This window comes from Kogia breviceps, chromosome 4 (assembly GCF_026419965.1).
Source record: "Kogia breviceps isolate mKogBre1 chromosome 4, mKogBre1 haplotype 1, whole genome shotgun sequence".
NCBI classification, from domain to species: domain Eukaryota; kingdom Metazoa; phylum Chordata; class Mammalia; order Artiodactyla; family Physeteridae; genus Kogia; species Kogia breviceps.
Window position 1 is genome coordinate 144,041,898 of NC_081313.1, and position 24,053 is coordinate 144,065,950.

Here is a 24,053-nt window from a genome sequence, read left to right on the forward strand (position 1 = left end):
TCTCCCGCTGCGGAGCACAGGCTCCGGACGCACAGGCTCAGCGGCCATGGCTCACGGGCCCAGCCGCTCCGCGGCACGTGGGATCCTCCCGGACCGGGGCACGAACCCGTGTCTCCTGCATCGGCAGGCAGACTCTCAACCACTGCGCCACCAGGGAAGCCCTTCTCTTTTTTTTTTTTTCCTGCAATCAGCATGGATTGCTTTTCCAATAAGAAATATGTTATTTTGTCTTAAGTAGGAATAGATAGAAGTTTCCATGACTCATCTGAGTGGCTGCTCTCTTCTTGATTTTCTGTACCCTTCCTCTCCCCAAGCTGCAGAGCCCATGCAGCAGCCCTGATGAGTCCTCTGCTGGGGCATCTCAGGGTGGGCGAGGAAGTGGGGACAGCTGTGGCCCCAGGAGGAGTCAGCCCCACTTGAAGTGCACATACACCTCTGATGGTCTTTGATGTCCTCTGTGCTCTGGCCAGGTGCAAAGGCCACCTGTATCTGTCCAGCTCTGCTGGGCTCCTTTACTGCCCCCCTGTGTCCCTAGGGCCCCATTCTCCCTTCTGGGGAATCTTGGAGCTGTCTCCTGACCCTTCACTTCACATCTCACATGTGACTGAATACAGTTTGTTTTCTCAAACCAGGTTTCATGATGCTCTGGGAGCCCCTGCTCCCTTCAGCTACTTCAGTTACTTTTCAAATATAGTAAAAGTAACTACACAATATTTTATATATTCTTTGTGTGTGTGTGTGTGTGTGTGTGTGTGTGTGTGTGTGTGTGTGTGTGTGTGTGTGGTATGCGGGCCTCTCACTGTTGTGGCCTCTCCCGTTGCGGAGCACAGGCTCAGCGGCCATGGCTCACAGGCCCAGCTGCTCCGCGGCATATGGGATCTTCCCGGACCGGGACACGAATCCGTTTCCCCTGCATCGGCAGGCGGATTCTCAACCACTGCGCCACCAGGGAAGCCCCTATTTTATATATTCTTGAAGAATTCTTCAAGTGGACTGCAAGATACCCTTTTGTTATATTTTAGAGAAAATGCTTTACTAAAAAAAAAAAAAGACTTTGGCTGGCCAAAGTTTTGTAAACCACAATGCAGCTGAGATACTGTTCTTTGCAATTAAAAATTCCACAGCAAAAAGAAATTTTAAATGACTTCTTATTCAAATTTTTTATTCATCCTGAATGCCGGTATTTTAAGCAGGTTCCATGAGAAGGTGGTGAGGAAACGGTAAATTTTGATGAAAAATTTGAAGAAGTTCCAGGTTTCAGGCTATAAATGCCACTTAGCCATTATGATGTCTAATTTCACCTAAGAGTAAAATGTTTGCCTTTTCCTCTTCCTGACCTGCTCTTATGCTTACTGGCCATGAAGAGCGTGTGTTTGTGTGTGTGTGTGTGTGTGTGTGTGTGTGTGTGTGTGCACGCTCTTATGCTTACTGGCCATGAAGCACGTGTGTGTGTGTGTGTGTGTGTGTGTGTGTGCACGCGCTCTTATGCTTACTGGCCATGAAGAGCGTGTGTGTGTGTGTGTGTGTGTGTGTGTGTGTGCGTGTGCTCTTATGCTTACTGGCCATAAAGAGCGTGTGTGTGTGTGTGTGTGTGTGTGTGTGTGTGTGTGTGTGTGTGTGAGATTCCCACCTGACCCCCACCCCCATCTCACAGAGAAAGGAGATGGGGAGGAACACTGGGAAAAGAAAAGGGAAAGGAAATAGGGGATTGACCTCACTCCACTGGCAGGTGAAGGACTGGATAGTCTTTGCAGGGGAAGGAGGGACACTTACTTGTGTGGTGGGAGGTGGCAGCACTTTCTCGAAGTTCTCTTGAATGGAGTGAAGCTGATGACCGGTCTGGTCCAGTGCATCCTCCACCACCTTCCTGAAGGCTGGATCAGAGATGTGGTGGTGGGGAAGCTAGGTGGGGACAGACACTGTCATCAGGGAGACCCTGACAGCCACACTCCAGCCCCAGATGTGTTAGGATGGCCCCTTATGTCTTGGTCAGCTGTTGTTTTGGCCTGGCTACTGCCCCACCTTCCTTTAAGGAAGCGTCCCTCTATGGGGGTCCAGCGGTACTGCCTGGCCACGGGACTGGCCGTCATGGCATCCCTTTTCCTAAGCACTGTGATTGGTCAGGGAGTAGACAGTGGAGCAGAGCAAGGCCAATCGGAAACCACCCATCAGATTTTTTAAAAATTTTTTAATTTATTTTTTACTTTTTACTTTTAATTTTTTTTTACAGTAGGTCCTTGTTGGTTATCTATTTTAAATATAGCAGTGTGTTGGGCTTCCCTGGTGGCGCAGTGGTTGAGAGTCCGCCTGCCGATGCACGGGACGCGGGTTTGTGCCCCGGTCTGGGAAGATCCCACATGCGGTGGAGCGGTTGGGCCCGTGAGCCACGGCCGCTGAGCCTGCGCATCTGGAGCCTGTGCTCCACAACAGAAGAGGCCACAGCGGTGAGAGGCCCGCGTACCACAAAAAATAAATAAATAGATAGATAGATAGATAGATAAATAAATAAAGCAAGCAGTGTGTACACGTCAATCTCAAACTCCCACTCCCATCAGATTTACTACATGAAGGCTGAGAATGAGAGCGTGACTCTTAGATTCTGAGATGTAAAGGTAAATGCTTAGAGCTGTTGGGAGCCACTCTCTCCAACTTTGCAGAAAAGGCCTGCTTGACAATAAAGCCAACCCAGAGAGGGAAATAGCCAGGAGATGGAGTGAAAGTCAGAGGCTGGGCAACACTGACTGCAGCTGGGCCCGAGGCTTGATCCCCTCCTCGGCCTCCCAGTTATATAGGTCTTTATGCCTGAGCTGGTTTGGAACCCGAGGAGTTCTGAACGATGGTGCATCCCGGGACCTTGGCCCTGTTGGTCATCTCCTGCATTCTCATCAGACAGCCTAGCAGTGACCAGGGCCCCACAGCTAACAGAGACATGTCCTCTCTGCTGGTCACCCAAATCACCACACTTCATTCTAGTTCAGAGCCTTTCCCCTACCCCCAGGATGAAGACAGATTGAGGTTCTACCATGTGGGCCGTTCCCAGGCTCCACAGGACTGTCCAGGTGAATGGGCCATGGGACACACACAGCAAGCTGGCATCAATCATTGACAGGCCCTAAGATCCTGTATTACAGGATCAACCAAGAAATATCCTCTTTCTGGGACTTCCCTGGCGGTCCAGAGTTTAAGACTCAGTTCTCCCAATACAGGGGGCATGGGTTCAATCCCTGGTCGGGGAACTAAGACCCCGCATGCTACACAGCGCAGTCCCACTCCCCCAAAAGAAAGAAAAAGAAAAAAAGAAATGCCCTCTTTCTGCTCTTATGAAGTTGACTTTCCCCATTACTGTATCCTAGAACACTCCCCAGCCCTGCACATCCCTGTCTAAATACAAGGGGAGCTGGCCGCCCTGCACAGAAAACTAGAGGATGAGAGAAGAATGAAAAGATCATCTAATCAAATTTACCCTCTGCCTTCAGGAAAGAGAAATGCTTCTTTTTGAAGATGGTTCAGGCTTAATTCAAAAAGAATGTCTGAGACAGAACTCTGTACTAAATGCTGTGAGGGCCAAAAAGAAGAAAAGCTCGATGAGGGGAACCGGCTTCATCCATCAGGCCAGCAGGAGGCAGGCTCTGATAAGTGCTTAGCAGAAGCACATCCTAAGGGCTGCTGGGGTACAGAGGATGGGGAGGTGGGTTCTCCCACCTGGAGGAAGGGGATTCTGAGAGCTTCATTCATTTGTCACATATTTGGGCAGGTCCCACCATAGGCCAGGCACTGCGAAAGGCATGGGGACAATGGGGAGGGACATTCCAGGCTGAAGAAGGAGTCTGTGCAAAGGGACCGTGGTCACACTCAGAAGTGGTACACTGGAAGTGGAGGCTGCAGATGCACAGTGGGACTATGGGCTGGAAAGGTAGTGATGGGGGTGGGTGGCAAATTTTAGAGGAATTTTTATGCAACAGATTGGATGGGGAAAGCTGAGCTGGGGCACATGAAGCACAGGAGACAGCATGCGGTATGAGCAATACCGAAATTTCTCCAGAGCTTAGATCCACAGGCCATTAAGCTCTGATGTTGATATCAGAGAGAGATTTAAGAGTTCTTTCCTATACCAACCCAGTCTTCAAAATTCTAAAATCAAAGTTTGCACTTGGAGATATGTCTAAAGCTCTTTGTGACCTATTTATGCTTTCAGCAGACAGCTCCTTTTAGAGGCTGTCGGGCGCTATGGTTCAGAGCCCAGGCTCTGGAGTTGAACTGCCAGGATTCAAATTGAGCTATTAGCTGTGTGGCTTTGGGCAAGCTGCTTAACCTCTGTGCCCTGGCTTCCTTTTGAAACGAGAATAATAATAATACCTACTCTGTAGGGTTATTGTGAGGATTAAGTGAGACAATATATGGAAAGCGTTCCAAACAGATGCACTGTAAGTGCTCACAAGGAGGCAGCTGCTAGAAGTAGTAAAGTGGCAGGAATGCAGCTTGAGACATCTACTCCTGACTGTGGAGAAAGGACCCTGTCTCTGTTACCTACTTTTTTTTTTTTTTTTTTGGCTGCATTGGGTCTCCGTTGCTGTGCGCGGGCTTTCTCTAGTTACGGTGAGTGGGGGCTACTCTTTGTTGTGGTGTGCAGGCTTCTCATTGTGGTGGCTTCTCTTGTGGAGCATGGGCTCCAAGCGCACAGGCTTCAGTAGTTGTGGCAGGCAGGCTCAGCAGTTGTGGTTCGCAGGCTCTAGAGCGCAGGCTCAGTAGCTGTGAAACACGGGCTTAGTTGCTCCGTGGCATGTGGGATCCTCCCGGACCAGGGCTTGAACCCGTGTCCCCTGCATTGGCAGGCAGATTCTTAACAATTGCACCATCAGGGAAGTCCCATCTATTACCTACTTCTAATACACTCCAGGGAATGGCCCCAAGGCCTGTATTTTTCCAGCAGAGCCTCCTGTGCTTCTGAGTCCGAGAGCCTGAGAGTGGCCTGGAGTCCCAGTTCCACCCTTGCTTTCATGGTCTGACTCTATTAATGGAGGGAGAACAGGCATAAGAGAGATCCAGAAGGTCCCCACAACCTCCTCCTAAGCACCTGTTGGAAGGCACAGCCCAGTCCCTGCAAACAGCTGGCTGAAGGGGCGACCAGGCCCTGCCTGGCTATTCCCCAGGGGCACCCCAGTCCCAGAGGCCTTACCTGGGCCAAGCTGCCCTCTGCCCTCTGCAGCACTTGCTTTGCAAGGTCCCTCTGGAGGGTCACAAATGTGCACAGAATCTGGCCCAGCCACCGCACGGCCAGCTGCTTAAACTGTGGGAGCTCAGCCACTAGCAGGGAGTTGAGTGCCTCGTACATGTGCCAGGCCGCCTCTTCCTCATAGGTCATGCTGCCCACCTCCAACAGCTTCTCTTCCACCCTCTCAAAGTCCAGTAGTTTGTCCAGACGCTTCTTGATCAGATTCTGAGGGCCGGCCAAGGCTTTGGCCAGGCTGCACAATGGCTGCCACACCAGGGCTTCCAGCCGCTGCTTCTGTGGGAGAGGTAAACTTGGGAGTTGAGGAAGGAGGTGGCAGAGGGTGGGGTACAGGGATAAGGGGCTTTGGATGTGGGCAGGACTGGGCTCCAATCCCACCCTCACCGACCAGCTGCGACCTCTAGCATGACATCTAACCTTTCTGGGCCTCAATGTGCCCATGTGAAAAATGGGGACAATGTATGTAACAAGCTTAGCAGAGTGCCTAGCACAGAATAAGTATTCAATATATATGTCACTTCTTAATACGGTTACTGTGCACAGATGTTGAAAAAAATTTTGTATGGAATGGTGGTCAAAAGCATAGTCCTTGGGGCACAGATCCTTGCCACTGACCATCTGAATAACCTGGGAGGTCACCCTCTCTGAGCCTCAAGCTCTCATCTGCAGAATGGAGCTATTAATAGTATCTACCCTGTAAGCTATGTTGTGAGGATTAAATGAGGGAAAGAATGTAGAGTTTAGCACAGTGCTTGGCAGATAACAAGGCTCAGTAAACGTTAGCTGGGGCTATTTTTATCAGGAAAATGCACTAATAATAATCTCTGCCCTGCTGACTATCCAGGACTGTTATGGATGTGACAGTTGTGGAAAAGGCCTGGCTTCTAAATATTATTCTTATAGGCTCTGCTACCTGCCTAAAAAAAGAAAAGAGAAGTTCCGCTCACAAAATCAGGGAAGGCCTGGAGCTGCAGGTCTCTTGCCAGGTAACAGTACTGCACCACAGGCCCCCCAGGGATGTCGAGATCGTATTCCTGGGGCCGGAAGCGGAGGAAAGCCTAGATGGGGTCAAATGAGAGAACCAATCATGGCCCGTCGTCGCCATCTCACAGCTGAATCCCCCTCCATCACAGACCGGAAGAGGTTGCCCAGGCTGTCTGCACACCCGCCCTGTACCTGCACACATCCTATTCTATCCTTGCACAACTTGGGTGATTAGAAAGTTCCTCCTTAGACTGAGCCAACATCTTTCTCCTTATTCAGTGCTGCCTCAACTTCACACATTTACATATCTCTTTTGTGATTTTTTTTTGCCATCTCCATGTTCCTCGAGTTCTATTAATATTTTTCCTTAAACGAAATTGGGTCATTTGTAGAGACGTGGATGGATCTAGAGACTGTCATACAGAGTGAAGTAAGTCAGAAAGAGAAAAACAAATATCGTATATTAACATATATGTGGAACCTAGAAAAATGGTACAGATGAACTGGTTTGCAGGGCAGAAATAGAGACACAGATGTAGAGAACAAATGTATGGACACCAAGGGGGGAAAGTGGTGGGGGTGGTGGTGTGATGAATTGGGAGATTGGTATTGACATGTATACACTAATATGTGTAAAATAGATAACTAATAAGAACCTGCTGTATAAAAAAATAAAATAAAATTCAAAAAAGGTATTTTTCCTTAAATCAACCTAGCATCCCTATTTTTTTTTAACATCTTTATTTGAGTATAACTGTTTTACAATAGTGTGTTAGTTTCTCCTTTACAACAAAGTGAATCAGTTATACATATACATATGTTCCCATTTCTCTTCCCTCTTGTGTCACCCTCCCTCCCACCCTCCCTATCCCACCCCTCTAGGTGGTCACAAAGCACAGAGGTGAACTCCCTGTGCTATGCTGCAGCTTCCCACTAGCTATCTAATTTACATTTGGTAGTGTGTATATGTCCCTGCCATTCTCTCACATCGTCACAGCTTACCCTTCCCCCTCCCCATATATCCTCAAGTCCATGCTCTAGTAGGTCTGTCTTTTATTCCCATCCTACCACTAATCTCTTCATGACATTTTTTTTTTTTAGATTCCATATATATGTGTTAGCATATGGTATTTGTTTTTATCCTTCTGACTTACTTCACTCTGTATGACAGACTCCAGGTCTATCCACCTCATTACAAATAACTCAGTTTCATTTCTTTTTATGGCTGAGTAATATTCTATTGTATATATGTAGCATCCCTATTTAAATCAATGCATTAAAAAAAAAACCACCTTGGGCTTCCCTGGTGGCACAGTGGTTGAGAGTCTGCCTGCCGATGCAGGGGACATGGGTTCGTGCCCCGGTCCGGGAAGACCCCACATGTCACGGAGCGGCTAGGCCCACGAGCCATGGCCACTGAGCCTGCGCGTCTGGAGCCTGTGCTCCGCAATGGGAGAGGCCACAACAGTGAGAGGCCTGCGTACCGCAAAAAAAAACAAACAGAAAAACACCTTATGGGGAATTCCCCGGTGGTTCAGTGGTTAGGACTTCGTGCTTTCACTGCAGAGGGCCTGGGTTCAATCCCTGGTCAGAAAATTAAGATCCTGCAAGCTGCATGGCACGGCCAAAAAAAACACCACCTTATGATACTCCCATAAAGTGAAAGCCAGTAATAATTGCCATAAATAAGCATATAAGAATAAATGCTATAAAAACAATGCTATTAAGTTCTGTCTGGGCATGATGGCCTGATGAAGGTTTCCAGCCGGAGATTTGTTCTGCCTGTTTATTTAAGACATGTCAGAAAAAGAGGCTTTTCCTGGACTCTGAGGATTAAAAGAGAGAGTCGTTTTCTCACTGTGGGATTTCATGTCAACACTGTATCCGTCGTGTAAGTCCTGCATTTACGGAAATACAGCCTTAATGCTTCTAAATATCTGTTCTACTCTGCAAAGCCAGATGTGTCTCTCATGGGCCTCTGGTTTCTCTCTTTCAGGGCCCCTCCATTCTTTCTCTGAGGGCCTTCCTCTTCTGCCTCACTGTGCCGTCCAGATCTTTCCTCTGGGGGGCCCAAGATGGAACAGGAACAATCAGGGGATGTGCCCCACAGTGAAGAGTGTAGAACTACGACCTCCCTCTTTCTACATACTTCCAATAATGCCACCCCAAGTCCTATTATCCAAAGAGCCTGTTATCATCTGACTGAGCTGGTTTGTGCAAATGGACGTGATTGAGAACAAAACCATGCAAAAGGGACAGAGTGGATGGAATGAGTCAGCATCCATGACAAGAATGAAGGGGGAATTTTGGTAAAAGGAAAGTGATGTGCTGGATGGGAATGCAAACTGGTGTCCCTGTGGGCTGAATGTGGTTTGCAGAAGTATATTTTCTTGGGCCCACATAACATTTAAATTCTTATTTAATTAGCTGCTCACATGAACACACGGTGAGATTTCACCTAAAGGTCTGAATTTCCAGTTTTTTTCTTCCTTAAAATCAGAAGAACTGGCAGCACTGGGTCCACATTCCTGCACAGTAACAACTCCTGTGAGCCAAGGAATACCTCACTCACCCTTTTCATTTTATTCATTCATTCATTTATTTGGTCATTCACACTCCAACTATTACTACATACTGAACTCTACCAAAAAAGTCTCATAAGTAGACAATAGGCCTTATACACCTGCACACTTCAGTCAACAATATTACCTGCCTGGTCCCTTTGAGCACCTGTGTTTGTCACCCCTGCTCTGGGTGCTGGTCTGGCAGGATCCCTCCAGAGGGCTCTGATTCCAGTGAATTCTGACCCTACCCAGTGGGAACACGGCCCCCCTGAGAACTCAATGAACTCAGAAGCTGCCCCAGTCAGATGACCTGTGGGCTGAGGAGTGCTTGCGAACGGCCGCTCTTCTGGCCTCCAGCCAGCAACTGTATGATCTTTTCCATTTGGTTCCTGAAGTTGGTGTCTTTGTCAGCTTGTTCATGACTCCTGCCCGGGGATCTCAGCCCTGCCCCACCCCACCTACTATTAACCACAGGATCCTCACCTCCAAATTATCCAAGTAAGCAGCCACATTGCTCTTCAGCTCGGTCACACACAGCGACACCCAGTGGAAGCTCTCTTCTAAGTCATCAAATTCCTTGTCTTCTGTCTGAGAGTAAAGTTATGCTTATGAGGACTAAGAACATCCACATGGGGCCAGTGTACACCCCTTTCCCAAGTCCTTACCAGGGACCACCTTTCCACAGACCCACCCATCAGAGCCAGTTCCTCCAGCCCCCAAACTGAGTGGGACGATTAGAGGCAGTAAGTGCAGCTTGGTGGTTCTGTATTCAGACCATGGAATCAGACACAAGAGCCTGTGAGTCCTGGTTCACTTGCTTCCTGGTTGCGTGAACTTAGCCAAGTATTTTACTCTCTTTGAGCCTGTTTCCTCATCTGCAATATGGGAATAGTATGAACTTACTTCATTGTGTTCAGAGTAAGTACTCAATCCACCTGAGCTGCTACTAGTACCTATTCAAGGCTGGTTCCTTGCCCAGACCCAGACATCGCCTATCTGTATCAAGAGCCCCAGAGAAAGAACAGCACAAGATGCAGAGGAGAAAGCCCCACCCTGGGTCTCCAGAATCAAGTGGCGGTGCCTACTCTGCCTCGTCCTGGCTATGCATGCTGGAAGTTCACTCCCTCAGCCTCAGTTTCCTCATCTCCAAAAGGAGTCTAAGACCCCGCACTGCACAGTCTTGCCCCTTGGGATGGCTGGGATACCACCCTTCCTCCGGCCCGTGCTTACCCTGGGTACGAGCCCCGCCTCCTGCTTCAGCAGCTGGCTCAGCCGGGTGGTCTTCTTGGAAAGGGTGTGCATATTGATGCGGGCCAGTCGCTCCCGGAGGCTCAGATGCTCCACCTTGGTGTACTTGGAGGCTGCACCAACAGAGGAGAAGGAGGGCACAGGAACCAGAGCTGACTCGGGAAAGCAAGAGCCCCTGACATACCTGGCAAGGCATCTCTTGGGCCCTCTTCTCAAATGTCAGAGTCATACCCATTAGAATGGTGAATCTCGGAGGAAAAGCACAGGGCTCAGAGCCCTCACTCTGATGTGAGCACCCTGACTGAAGAGCTTCCTGCCTGCTTGACTCTTAGGCCTCAGTTTCCTCATCTGTAAATGAGCCACTTCACAGGATTGCTAGGAGATCACATAAGATGATATGTCTGGAGCAAATGACTTAAGCTCTCATTTTACCCAACTGTGAAATGGGGCTAACATTGCCAACCTCAGGGCTATCGTAAGGATCAAACAATGAATGAAAAAAACATGTCATAGTTAGCCTTTAGTAAACATTAGCTAAATTATCATTACTATACGGCCTTAGTTGTGCAATTGAGTTTTTCATCTACTTGGGACACTGCTTCACTTTCCAGACCTTTCTGTTTTAACAACTTCAGAGGCAGCAACCTCCCCACTTTCTCCTCTTACCCTCACCCCTGATAAATACACAGCTCTTTGCCTCCCCAGTATTCATTTCTGCTTAGTATAGCAGACATGTGGTTTAGAAAAGATTGATTTCCTTTTCCTCAGCTTCCGCTAAGGTGCTCGGTCCTTCCCAGGAAGCTAAGGCCGCGTTGGGGTGAGGCCCTCACTTCATCCGGCGACTAGCACCGCGCCCGGCAGACCCTGCCTAGCCCTCGCCCGCACCATGGCCTCCGTCTCGGAGCTCGCCTGCATCTACTCGGCCCTCATCCTGCACGACGATGAGGTGACGGTCACGGAGGATAAGATCAATGCTCTCATTAAAGCAGCCGGTGTAAATGTTGAACCTTTCTGGCCAGGCTTGTTTGCAAAGGCTTTGGCCAATGTCAACATCGGGAGCCTCATCTGCAATGTGGGGGCAGGTGGCCCTGCCCCAGCAGCTGGTGCTACACCAGCAGGAGGTCCTGCCCCCTCCACCACTGCTGCCCCAGCTGAGGAGAAGAAAGTGGAAGCAAAGAAAGAAGAATCTGAAGAGTCTGATGATGACATGGGCTTTGGTCTTTTTGACTAAACCTCTTTAGTAGCACGTTCAATAAAAAGCTGAGCTCCTTAAAAAAAAAAAAAAAAAAAAAAAAAAAGAAAAGATTGATTCCACTTTAGTTCAAGAGGTGGGTGCTGACTGTTATAAGCCAATTCACACAATCCCCCTACCCCCTGCCACAGTGATAGGTTCAAAGAAGGGCACATAACCCAGGCTGAAGCCAATCAGTTCATGGCATTCCCCTAACCATGGCAACTGGTTCAGGGTGAGCATATGACTCAAATGAGTCCTATCAGAGTGAAACTCCAATTTAATTTTTACAGCTAAAGGGAGAAAGGGCCCATCTTATCCTGGAGGATGTGGTGCGCAGATGTGAGTCTTAGGACAGCAATAGCCCTTTACTCTTATGAGGGAGGCCAGCCTGAAAAGGAAGGTGACACATAGTAAAGGCCAGAGACAAGAGAATTGCAGGGAAATGATACCAGCACCCTGATCAAACCCTCTACTTAAAGCCCACATTACTTCTGGACTTGTGGGTTACATGAGCTACTATATTCCCTTTACTGGTGAAGCCAGTTTGAGATGAGTTTTTGTAACTAGAAGCATTCTCACTCATGTATCGCCTAAATGCCCCCAGTTCTTACCCACTTCTTTGCGCCTCTTGTACTCATTGATGTTGGTGACCACGTCCTGGAGGGCAGAGGTAGCCCTCTGAAGGACAGGGTAGGCACTGGCATCAGGGAGTGTGTTCTCCAGAATTTTCTGCAGCAGCAATGGGTATTTGGTAATCCTCTGCAAAGGAATTACCAGCAAGAAGCTGAGGCCTGAGGGTCCAGCTTGAGGCCTGAGGGAGAAGGCTGGTGTTAGGTAGGTCAAGTCCACCCTTGGGGGCACCAAGGGGCTTGGGCTCTAGTCCCAGCTCTGCCATTTAACTCACTGTGTGATCTCAGGTAAGTCACCCTCCTTCTGTGGTCCTCAGTTTCCTCATCTGTAGTCTGTGAGGTCTATATGTTACATGGGTGCTTCTAGTTCTCACTTTACCCTTTTCTGGGCCTTGGTTCCCCGTCTGTACTGAATTTAATGGTCAGTTCTCTGCCCTCAGCTTACTCAGTCTCTCAACAGCAGGCACAGCTGACCACTCCCTCTTTCTCGAAACACTTTCTTCTTCTGGCCCCAGAGACACTCTTTGACCTGCTTCTCTCACACCACAGGCCACTCTCTTGGCCTCCTCTGCTGGTTTCTCTCCAATGCTGGAGTGCCCGGGGCCTCCTCTCCTCCTTCTCTCTCCACTCACTCTCTTACTGACCTCATTTAGTCCTATGGCTTTAAACACATCCCAAACCCATATCTCCACTTCCTACTTCTGTCCAGAGCTCCAGACACACATGGTCAACTGCCTACTTGAAATCTCCACTTGGATATGTCTCAAGCACAACTCCATCTGTTGGACATGCATAGAATGTTTCATTTAATAAAATGGTTCTGCTGCTTTAAAAAAGAAGAGCTTTTAAAATCACAGGAACTTGGGAATTCCCTGGCAGTCCACTGCCGTGGGCACACCCAGATTTGATCCCTGGTGGGGGAACTAAGATCCCGCAAACTGTGCAGCATGGCCCACCCCCCAAAAAAAGTTTTTTAAAATTTAAATCATAGGAACTTAATGTTTAGAGATGTATTTAAGGGTAAAAAGTCATAATTATCTGTAATTTCCTGTAAAGCATATAGCATAAAATTAGATACAGCAAACATTAATACTTGTTAATTTCAGGTGGTAGGTATGTGAGTGTTCATTACATTATTCTATTTTTCTATAGGTTTGAAATTTTTCATTTAAAAAAGTAAAATATAAAACAAAACACAGGAACTGATAGTGTCAAGGTCGCTTCCAGATGCACCATTTGATGCATAGATGATTATTTCTAGTCCCCTTCCTGATGATGTCTGGAAGTTGCAGAAAGAGTGCCCAAGTCAACGGCATCTGGGACAAGGCTCCAACAGTCTTTCCTTGATCATGACCAGTAGCCCTCAGACCCACCTTCTGAGAAACCCACAAGGTTTTCAAACCACAATGTCTAAGCATGCCTCCTCCACGAAGACTCACAAATGTTTCTTATGACTATTATCTGGCCTCCTCTCCACGGTACCCTTGCCTCTTGCTCTTCTTCCTATGGAAAAATCTCTAGATCAAATGTCCAGGAAAGATCAGCGATGAGGCTAGGAACAGACAGAGCAGGTGAGGGCCCCTCCATTAGTTGCAGGGGGTTGGGATGCAGGGGTGGGATTACCTGTCCGGACATGCCTATGCTGACCATCTGCTCTCACCAAGGGTTGCCTAGTGCTTGGCTGACTCTGGGCAGGAGAGGTGGAAACAGTTGCCAGATATTTGCAAAACTCTGTCCTTTGGGCTTACTTTCCATGGGAAAGGGACAACTGTCACCTTACAAATCAGAGGTGACAGAGGGGAGGGGTGTCTTCAAAGAGATGATTACATCTCTTCTTCACAACCATCAAGGAGTAACTACAGAATTACAGCTGCCTCTTAATTTACAGCCTTTCTAAGGTAAGTTGGAGAAAACTCTTTATGCAGCCTTTCAAATAGGCAACAAAAATTGAAAGGCTCACCCAGAGTTGGGTGAGTATTGGGAAACCAGCCCTCTTACATTCTCTTGGTGAGAGTATCAGTTGGTGGGATCTTTTTATTTTATTTTATTTTTAAAATTTATTTATTTATTCAGTTTTGGCTGCTTTGGGTCTTCGTTGCTGCACACGGGCTTTCTCTAGTTGCAGCGAGTAGGGGTTACTCTTCGTTGCGGTGCGCAGGCTTCTCATTGCGGTGGCTTCTCTTGTTGCGGAGCACAGGCTCTAGGCACACAGGCTCTAGAGTGCAGGCTCAGTAGTTATGGCGCACGGGCTTAGTTGTTCTGCAGCACATGGGATATTCCCAGACCAGGGCTCGAACCCATGTCCCCTGCATTGGCCGGTGGATTCTTAACCACTGCGCCACCAGGGGAGTCTCTGGTGGGATCTTTTTAGAGAGCAGTTTGGCAATTTGTGATATACACAAACCCTTTGTTCCCTCAATCCTACTATATAAATCTACCCAGAAATATCAACTCAAGGACTTCCCTGGTGGCGCAGGGTGATTAGGTGAAAAAGCAAGTCCTAGAAAAGCATGTAGAATAGGAGCCCCTTAAAAAATTCATTCATTCATTCATTCACTCATCCTATCTATCTATCTATCCATCCATCTATCCATCCATTCAACATCTAGATGTTCCCATGGAAAGTCTATTTCCTGTCTGTCTGTCTGTCTGTAAATATACAGAATAAAGTTCGGATGGAAAATGTTTACTGGGGGAGGGATGGGGAAACGGGAAACCAAAGGGGAATGGACTTTTTACTTTATATACCTGTGCACTGTTTGAAATTTCTTTTTTCAATAACCATGTTACTTTTAAATTTAAAGCAAATTAAAAATGCCAGTAAAGGAAAACATGTCACTTGCCTTTTCCAAACACTCTGCCTCAGTTATTGTGGAACTGCAGGTGCTTTGTGCTGGACTGATCCACCTCTGTAAGCAGCCTCCTCCCCCTGAAAGCTATGCCACTAGAATGGTCTCCCTAAGGCAGAGCTTCCTGCTGGCTGCAAGGGCAAGCCTTGATTCCCTTGGGCCCCAGGTGGGAAGCGCTGCCTTAAAAGACAGGATAAACTGGGAGTTCCCTGGTGGCCTAGTGGTTAGGATTTTGGGCTTTCACTGACATGGCCCAGGTTCAATTCCTGGTCAGGGAACTGAGATTCCCACAAGCCACGCAGACTCCACACTTCCACTGCAGGGGGTGAGGGTTCGATCCCTGGTCAGGAAAGTTCCGTATGCCACATGGTGAGGCCAAAAATAAAGTGGGGGGCGGGGGGAAAGAGAGACAGGATAAACTAGACACCCCACCCACTCACCCATCCAATTAAAAAGTGGGAGGTGGCATATATTTTAGGATCACAAAGATCTAATTAGATGGTACCATCTATACTACCTGGATGAGAAAGAACCATTTATGGCTGGTGTGATTCTAGTCCGCCAAACTCTAGAAAGAGTCCCATGATCATCAGCATAAGAAAGGCAGGATTATTGTTTCAAGAGGGAAGGGATCAAAAGTTCTAGAGCAGCATGTATAGCAGGAGCCCCTTAAAAATTCATTCTCTATCTATCTATCTATCCATCCATCCATCCAATGTCTACACTTTCCCATGGGAAGTCTATTTTCTGTCTGCCTGTAAATCTACAGAATAAAATTTGGATGACAGAAAGAATGGCATTCCTGCTGGAACATTAGACCAGAGCATTTCGTTGAGGGCATTTTTGAAACTTGTAGGCTCTGGTGTGCTGCAGGCATTTAGTTGGCAGGGACCCAGGGATGCAGGATATCCTGCAAGGACAGTCCTGCATTATGGAGAATCCTTCTACGTTTCATGTGCCCCTCTTCAACATTCAGAGACTGAATAAATGCCTTGAAATGGGCTGCAATTTCAAGAACTGAGATATTTTTGTGACACTTGGACTCCATCCTGTCACATATCTTTATACTGGGAATTACCATGACACACCTTTTATAAATAAGACCAAGGTCATTTGCAGGAACATAATCCTTCCTCATTTCCTCTGCCTCCCAGTATGTAATGTTATCCCTACTTCAGTTATGTTATTTTCTTCTTTCTCTTATCATACACAAGGAAGTCAAGTTTGTTATCATTGCTCACTGTTATTGCAGGGTACACATATTCTCTGCTCTTTTCTTTTTCTGTACTTCTCGTACACTATGGCTTCTGACTCTTCTTTGCTTAAATCCAAGCTTATTTATTATAAGTAGGTACAAGCATCTGACTGCTTCATAATATTTTCTAGTGTAGTATTACCCAAGCTTTTGCACACTGAAATACATATTACTTTTTTTAGAAATTATTTTCCTTTTATTTCTCCTTTAATTATAGTTAAGCCATTATATTGATATTTTTCAGTTATGTATATAGGCAGGAGAATTTTTTTTCAGAATATAACTCAGGATAATAAATTTATTTAATGTTTGTTATAAAAAGGGGGCGTTGGGACCAACGGAGTTGAGAACCATAGTGTGGTCTCAGTGAAGCATAATCCTTGCCTAGCCAAGGTAACCACAATAGCTGGGAATTTTTGCGTGTTACTTGCATGCAGTGAGTCTATGTCCCCATGAGCTGTTGTTATTACTCCCACTCCACATGTAGGGAAACAAGGTTCTGAGACACGAAATGGCTCTGCCAAGGTGAATAAGGGGCAGAGCCCGATCCGCTGCAAGGCAGCTTGGCGTCAAAGCCCATGAGAAAAGCCTGGACTTGCCTGGCTGAAAAAGACCTGAGTGCAGAAGACATGACAAACAGCAGCCTCTGTGCCAACTAGGGCCCCCCACATAGTGTTTCTAACATGTCTGAACTAGATGCCAATATTTAACACTTGGGAGACTTACATCAAAATTTCTGGTTTCTCTTGAAAGATCAGAGGATCTGGGCACAGTGGAATCACATCTCTACATGGCAACTGAGGGAGATGGTTTATAAAAAATGGCTGCAATTATTGCACTCTCTGTATCTACACCCTTTGAATATGACTTTGAAGCTTCTCCCATCAAGAAGTGGGGAAGCTTCCCTGGTGGCGCAGTGGTTGAGAGTCCGCCTGCCGATGCAGGGGACACGGGTTTGTGCCCCGGTCCGGGAAGGTCCCACATGCCGCAGAGCGGCTAGGCCCGTGAGCCATGGCCGCTGAGCCTGCGCGTCTGGAGCCTGTGCTCTGCAACGGGAGAGGCTACAACAGTGAGAGGCCGGCATACTGCAAAAAAAAAAAAAAAAAAAAAAAAAAAGAAATGGGGAATACTTCTGACCCCTTGAGCCTGGCACAGCATGCCAATTCCAAGCCGAGATCTCAAAAGGCAGAGCTGAATCTGCTTGTATGTCTCAGATACATAAGAGAGCCCAGCCAACATGAGCAAAGCTGACCGCAGTTGATCACAGACACATGAGGTTGTTCAGCCAGGACTAGAAGAATCATTTACTGAGCCCAGCTAAGCCACTAACATGCATAAGTGTGACCTAAATAAATATTTGCTTTAAACATATTTTGGGGATGATTTATACTTTAAACCACTATATTTGGGTCAGTTTTTATATAGCAAAAGCTACTTGATACAGCAATAATCAGCCAAGGCTGGGCTGCAGCTGCACTCTATACAGGGTCTCTTGGCTCTGGTTTGCCACAGTCTCCACTACTCCCTTTTGTCCCACATCTGGCGTCCTGCTTTCCTCATTGCTCACTCCTGTAGAAATGTATTTAGTGACCCTTGCAAAAGCCTAAGTTTGTAAGTTCCATGAAGGGATCAAAGGAAGCAAAGGAGAAAATGAATGTAGGATTTTTTGGAGGCTGGGATGGGTTAGGACATGCGTACTTCAAAAGGAGGCTTCAGGGAGTAGAGGGGTAAGTATAAGATAAGAGAAGGAGGAGAGGTAGCAGGAGGCTCCACATGAGATAATATCAACTTCAAAGCCCTAAACCTACACTGTGCTTCTCTTGGGTATAAAGGAAAGGTCTAAGTAAGATGAAATAACAATAATAACTTCTGTTCCTCCTACTCTACTCTGCTTTCCAGAGGATGACCTTCATCTATCTTCATTTGGTGAGCCTGTTCCTTGGGAAGATGTAAGCCTTTTCAAAACAGAAAAGAAGCAGAACAATTCACAGGCAAGGAAATACAAATACCTCTTAAATATATAGAAAGATATCAAGGGACTTCCCCGGTGGTCCAGTGGTTATGACTCCGTGCTTCCAATGCAGGGAACGTGGATTCAATCCCTGGTCAGAGAACTAGGATCCCACACGCTGGGGGGCAACTAAGCCGGCGCGTCACAACTAGATAGGCCGAGTGCCACAATGAGAGAGCCTGCGTGCCACAACTACAGAGCCCACGCACTCTGCAGCCCTCACACCACAACTACAGAGCGCACGCGCTCTGGAGCCCACCTGCCACAACTAGAGAGAAGCGCGTGTGCGGCGACGAAGAGCCCATGCACTGCAACAAAAGATCCGGCGTGCCATAACTAAGACCCAACACAGCCAAAAAATAAATATTAAAAAAAAGGATGATCAACTTTTTTTTTAACATCTTTATTGGAGTATAATTGCTTTACAATGGTGTGTTAGTTTCTGCTTTATAACAAAGTGAATCAGTTCTACATATATATATGTTCCCATATCTCTTCCCTCTTGCATCTCCCGGAGATAAATGCACAATGAAACATTACTGAGATGCCATTTTTCACCTATCAGTGGTAAATACTCTAAAGTTTAACAACACACTGCTGGTAAGGCTGTGGAGAAACACACTCATATGCTGCTCATGGGAATATCAATTGGTATAACCTTTACAGAGGGCAATTTTGCAATATTGTCAAAATCATCAATACATACTTCCTTTGACCTAGCAATTCCACATCTGGAAATTTAACTTACAGATATACTTGCACCTCAGTAAAATAACATATGTTCGTGAATAATCACTGTAGCACTGCCTGTAATATGAAAAGAATAGAAAGAAACCAATGTCCATCAACAGAGACCAGTTAAATAAACTGCGGAACAGCCACAGAGTAGAAGAATACGTAGTCGTTCAAAGGATCATACATGTATGTATTGAAATGGAAAGACCTCCAAGATATAATGTAAGTGAAAAAAAATTACAAGCTTTCATTGAAAAGATGAGGAAAATAAGAGTATATGGTTGTATTTCCTTGTATAGGCATACAGGAACTCTGCTAAGATCCTTAAGTAATTTAAAAGTGGTTACCTTAACTTTGTGGGTAGGAGCAGTAACTGGGTGGATAAAAGGACAGGGTTGGAAAGGTCTTTTTACTGTGTAAATGCAGATGTTTTAAAGCTTTTGAAACATGCAACTGTTACCCGTGCAAAATTTTAATTTAAAAGTTTTTTTTTTCTACATATCTCTACCTGGAGCTCCCACTCACTGGTGCCAGCTCTGGGCTGTGAGGCCACCCAGAGCAGTTCTAATCCTTTTCCATGGGTCAAGACTCTAGCCATCTGTCGAGAGGTGTCCCCAGGTGATACAAACCTGTTTCCTGCCACTGCTGCTTACACCACATGGTTCCCACCATCTCACTGCCCTCCCTGTGGTAGTCATGAGTGCTGTTCACCAAATGTTTCTGCTTTTCCACCTCTGAACACATGGCTGGATGGCAGGCCCTGGCCTCCTGGTAGCTGGATGAAGCCATGTGATTAGTTCTGGCCCATGAATTTTGAGAAGCAACGAACATCACTTCTGGACTAACAGCATTTAGTTACCAGTGTTAGAACCTCAGAACACTTTTTTCCTTTGCCAAGTTACTGGCAATATTCCAGACAGCAGCTGCTGTCAGCTTGAGTCTCAACATGAAGAGCCCCAAGTTAACCTGCAGTGGAGCATAAGGAAGGTAGAAACCTTGTTAGTCTCAGCCACTGAAAGAGTTGGGAGTTGTTTGTCTCTGCAGCATAGCCTAGCCTAGTCTGACTGGGACACTCCTGAAGCAGTGTGAGCAGCACCAAGCAGGGGTGAGACTTTAACAGCCTCTGACCTCGGGGTCCATGAGGGTCATTATACTCACAGCACTGCCTCAATGGTGTTCTGGATCTCCCCCTGCAGCCGTGGCTCCTTCCGGTAGGTCTCCACCAGCAGCAAGGCCTGTTCGTAGCTGGCACAGTACACTTTATAGACTTGCTCCAACTCCTCTTGGAATTCCAGGAATAAGTTGCCTGACAGTGAAAAGCAACAAGGAGTTCTCAAAAGCATGTCTGCATGCCCTCTTGCTTAGGACAGAGAGGCGGTGAGTGACACAGCTAAGCATTCCAGCTCTGGAGTGAGACTGCCAGGCTTAACCAGTGTTGTTGCCTTGGGCAAGTCACCTCATCTTCCTGAGCTTCTATTTTTTTCATCTCACTTTCAAAAGGCTGCTGTAGGATTAAGTAACAGAATGATGTAGAGCTCAGACTGGTATGCTGCCTATATTTAATAAATGGTAGCTACAATTATAGCAATAATATTGATAATTCTCATATTTGGACAGTGCTTTATAGTTTACAAAACACACTCATGTTATATCTTTACAATTACTATGTGTGGCAAGTACAACTCCAAATGCTCTGTTTATAAAGAATCCCTACAGCACAGCATGGATAGTCACAAACGTGGGCTCTGGAGTCAGAGAGAAGTAAGGCCAGATCTCCAGCCAACCCTTTCCCAATAGCGTAATCTAGGGCGAGTATTTGACCCCTCTAACCCTCCATATTTTCACCTATAGACTGGAATAAAAATAGTGCTCACCTCCAAATGTTCATCGAGAGGATTAAATCAAATAATGCATGTAAAGCACCTGACACAAACTTCATTCACCAAAAATTTACCAACTGCTTATTTATTGACTATGTGCCAGGCACTCTTCTAAGTTCTGTGGACAAAACAATGACCCTGCCTCATGGAGCTGATATTCTAGTGGGGAAGACAGACAATAAATAAATATATTACATATGTCAGGTAGTGATGAGTACCATAAATCTAAACAAAGCCAGATAAAGAGTTAGAGAGTGGTAGGAGATCTATTTAGGAAAGACCTCCATAAAGACGTGGATGTTTATCAGAGACCAAAAGAACCCAGCCCTGCAGAAATAGACACAGATGTAGAGAACAAACGTATGGACACCAAGGAGGGGAAGTGGCGGGGGGTGGGGTGGGATGAATTGGGAGATTGGGATTGATGTATACACACTAATATGTATAAAATAGATAACTAATAAGAACCTGCTGTATAAAAAATAAATAAAATAAAATACAAAAATTAAAAAAAAAAAAAAAGAACCCACCCATAGGAATGTCTGGGGGAAGAGCAGCACCAGGTTTAGGGAAGGACAAATGCAAAGACCTGAAGGCAAGTGAACGCTTGACAGGTGGGTGACACAAGAAGGCAGGTGTGGCTGGAACACAATGAGCAAGGGCACAAAGCAGAGAAAATAAACAGGAAACTGAAGCCAGATCATGTAGGGCCTTACAGTAAGTAAGTAAGGTGTAGTAAGGTGTTTGGATTTTATTCTTATGGTGGCAGAAAGCAAATGGAGGGTTTTGAGCAGGAGTGACATGATCTGGTTTCTGTTTGAAAAGGATCATTCCCATGCTCAATTTCAGCAGCACATACATTAAAGGCAAAACAACACAGGACAGATTAGCATGGCCCCTGAACATGAATGACATGCAAATTTGTGACGTGTTCTATATTTTAAAATCAGATGAGATTGATTATTTGTAGGGGGAGATAGAATGGGGTGGAAAGAACAGGGAATGGGTCAGGGTAGTAGGGATAAGAGGGGAGCAATGCTTCGCTGAATATACCTTTCTATATAGCTCAGATCTTGGAACCATGGTAATGTTTCACATACTCCCAAAATAAATATATAATTAAGACCAACCAGGATGTGGAGGGTGAACCCCAAATAGAATACAAACAATAAGGAATGAACCTAATTCTATTACAAATGAATAACATAACCACACTGAAGGGTGTAGGAAGAAATTAACGTAAGTATTTTTCACAAAGGCACAGGTTAGTAATGCTGATTATAACATAATAAAAAATATTTTATGTGTCTACTAACTTCAAACAAATAAGTAAATACACTGAAGATAATAGCAGCCATTTCTACCTGTCACAGAAAGATGCTACAAATAAGAAAAGGCGAAAGACTAGAAAGAACCCTGAGGTGCCGGACTGGAATTGGAGGTTATCAGTAGGAACTCATGGTTTTAAATATATAAATACAGATGGATAGATACAGAAAGAAATATAGATATGTGTACATGCATGTGTTGGTATATATACATATATTTCCTAACTCTGTCAGCTAAGAGGGCCTAGAAACAATGACACCCCAGGAGCAATGGGCACACCTAGATCTTAGAACTTGGTGTCTAAATACCATTCTCCAAAGGTAGGAACCAGGGCTCTTAGGAAAAAAGCTGATTCCAAGGATGAGGCAGGGAAAATACAAGATGAGCTTAGAACATCTTGTGGGGTCAGAAAGTAAGAAAGTGCTCACAAATTGTTGGAGACATACTGAAAGGACACAGGTGCCAACTTGAAAGAGTTCCCTATGGCCAAAGCTGGTAAAAATTTGAGCAAGAAAATGAATATTAATAGTACTGGATTCTGACTCATAGAATAAAGTAAATATCCATGAGTTTATACTTATATAAATAGTTGAATAAAGAAATGAATGGGTGGGCTTCCCTGGTGGCGCAATGGTTGAGAGTCTGCCTGACGATGCAGGGGACACGGGTTTGTGCCCCGGTCCGGGAAGATCCCACATGCCGCGAAGCAACTAAGCCTGTGCACCGCAACCACTGAGGCCTGTGCTCTAGAGCCCACGTGCCACAACTACTGAAGCCCACACGCCTAGAGCCCGTGCTCTGCAACAACAGAAAGCCACCGCGATGAGAAGCACACACACCGCAACGAAGAGTAGCCCCCACTCGCTGCAACTAGAGAAAGCCTGTGTGCAGCAACAAAGACCCAATGCAGCCAAAAATAAATAAATAAAATAAATAAATTTATTTTTTTTAAAAAAGAAATGAATGGGTGGGACTTCCTTGGTGGTCCAGTAGTTAAGAATCTACCTTCCAATGCAGGGGATGTGGGTTCAATCCTTGGTTGGGGAACTAAGATCCCACATGTTGTGGGGCAACTAAGCCTGTGCCACAACTAGAGAGCCTGTGTGCCACAACTAGAGAGAAGCCTGCCACAACAAAGAGCCCACGCACCACAACAAAGACCCAGCATAGAAAAAAAAAAAAAAAAAAAAAAACTGACAAAATTTGAATAAGGTCTGTAGAGTTAATAGTATTGCCCTAATGTTAATTTCCTCATTTTAATAATTGCACTATGGATATGTAAGATGTAAAAATTATGGGAAGCTGGAAGAAGGGTATATAGGAGCTCTGTATTATTTTTGTAACTTTTCTGTAAGTCTAAAATTATTTCAAGATAAAAAGTGTAAAAAGAACCTTGAAGACATCATGCTAAGTGAAATAAACCAGTTACAAAAATACATATACTAGGGCTTCCCTGGTGGCGCAGTGGTTGGGAATCCGCCTGCCGATGCAGGGGATATGGGTTCGTGCCCCGGTCTGGGAAGATCCCACATGCCTCGGAGCGACTAGGCCCTTGAGCCATGGCCGCTGAGCCTGCGCGTCTGGAGCCTGTGCCCCACAACGGGAGCAGGCCACAACAGTGAGAGGCCCGCGTACCACAAAAAAAAAAAAAAAAAAAAAAAAAAAAATACATATACTATACAATTCCATTTATATGAGGTACCTAGAGTAGTCAAATTCAGAGAGACAGAGAGTAGAACAGTGGCCACCAGGGGCTGGTCATCAGTTTAGGATGAGGAAAAAGTTCTAGACATGAACAGTGGTGATGGTGGAACAACAATGTGACTATACATAATGTCACTAAACTATACACTTAAAAATGGTTAAAATGGTAAATTTTATATGTTATATATATTTTACTACAACAAAAAAAAACTTTAAATAAAAGACTTTTTAAAATACTGCACACGGACTTTCTTGGTAGAGCAATGGTTAAGAATCCACCTGCCAGTGCAGGGGACACAGGTTCGAGCCCTGGTCTGGGAAGACCCCACTTGCCACGGAGCAACGAAGCCCATGCGCCACAACTACTGAGCCGGCGCTCTAGAGCCCATGAGCCACAACTA

General features: G+C 45.9%; 2 protein-coding genes and 1 non-coding gene across 10 annotated transcripts in view; 2 read left to right on the forward strand and 1 right to left on the reverse strand.

The window, feature by feature from the left end:
* Positions 1-24,053, reverse strand: part of ARHGEF37 (Rho guanine nucleotide exchange factor 37) — a 58,453-nt gene that overhangs the window by 8,513 nt on the left and 25,887 nt on the right. For 5 of the 8 annotated variants that reach the window (XM_059062218.2, XM_059062219.2, XM_067032101.1 and 2 more), the window contains 7 exons: positions 19,898-20,045; positions 11,872-12,071; positions 10,009-10,139; positions 9,262-9,366; positions 6,178-6,288; positions 5,177-5,506; positions 1,774-1,902 (listed from right to left, as the gene is read on the reverse strand). In XM_059062218.2, coding sequence (XP_058918201.1) covers positions 1,774-1,902; positions 5,177-5,506; positions 6,178-6,288; positions 9,262-9,366; positions 10,009-10,139; positions 11,872-12,071; positions 19,898-20,045 — 1,154 coding nt within the window. The remainder of the gene's footprint in view (positions 1-1,773; positions 1,903-5,176; positions 5,507-6,177; positions 6,289-9,261; positions 9,367-10,008; positions 10,140-11,871; positions 12,072-19,897; positions 20,046-24,053) is intronic. The other 3 variants (XM_067032102.1, XM_067032100.1, XM_067032098.1) reach the window with 2 other exon arrangements.
* LOC131755601 (large ribosomal subunit protein P1) lies at positions 10,785-11,313 on the forward strand. Its single transcript, XM_059062232.2, has one exon. It carries the CDS (start codon positions 10,913-10,915, stop codon positions 11,255-11,257), a length of 345 nt encoding a protein of 114 aa, XP_058918215.1. The 5' UTR covers positions 10,785-10,912; the 3' UTR covers positions 11,258-11,313.
* Positions 21,455-21,562, forward strand: LOC131756480 (U6 spliceosomal RNA). Its single transcript, XR_009335656.1, has one exon. It is a non-coding gene; the product is annotated as a U6 spliceosomal RNA (small nuclear RNA).

Bases quoted from the DNA above. Each gene is read 5' to 3' on its own strand.
- LOC131755601 (XM_059062232.2), top strand. From the start codon at position 10,913: ATGGCCTCCGTCTCGGAGCTCGCCTGCATCTACTCGGCCCTCATCCTG.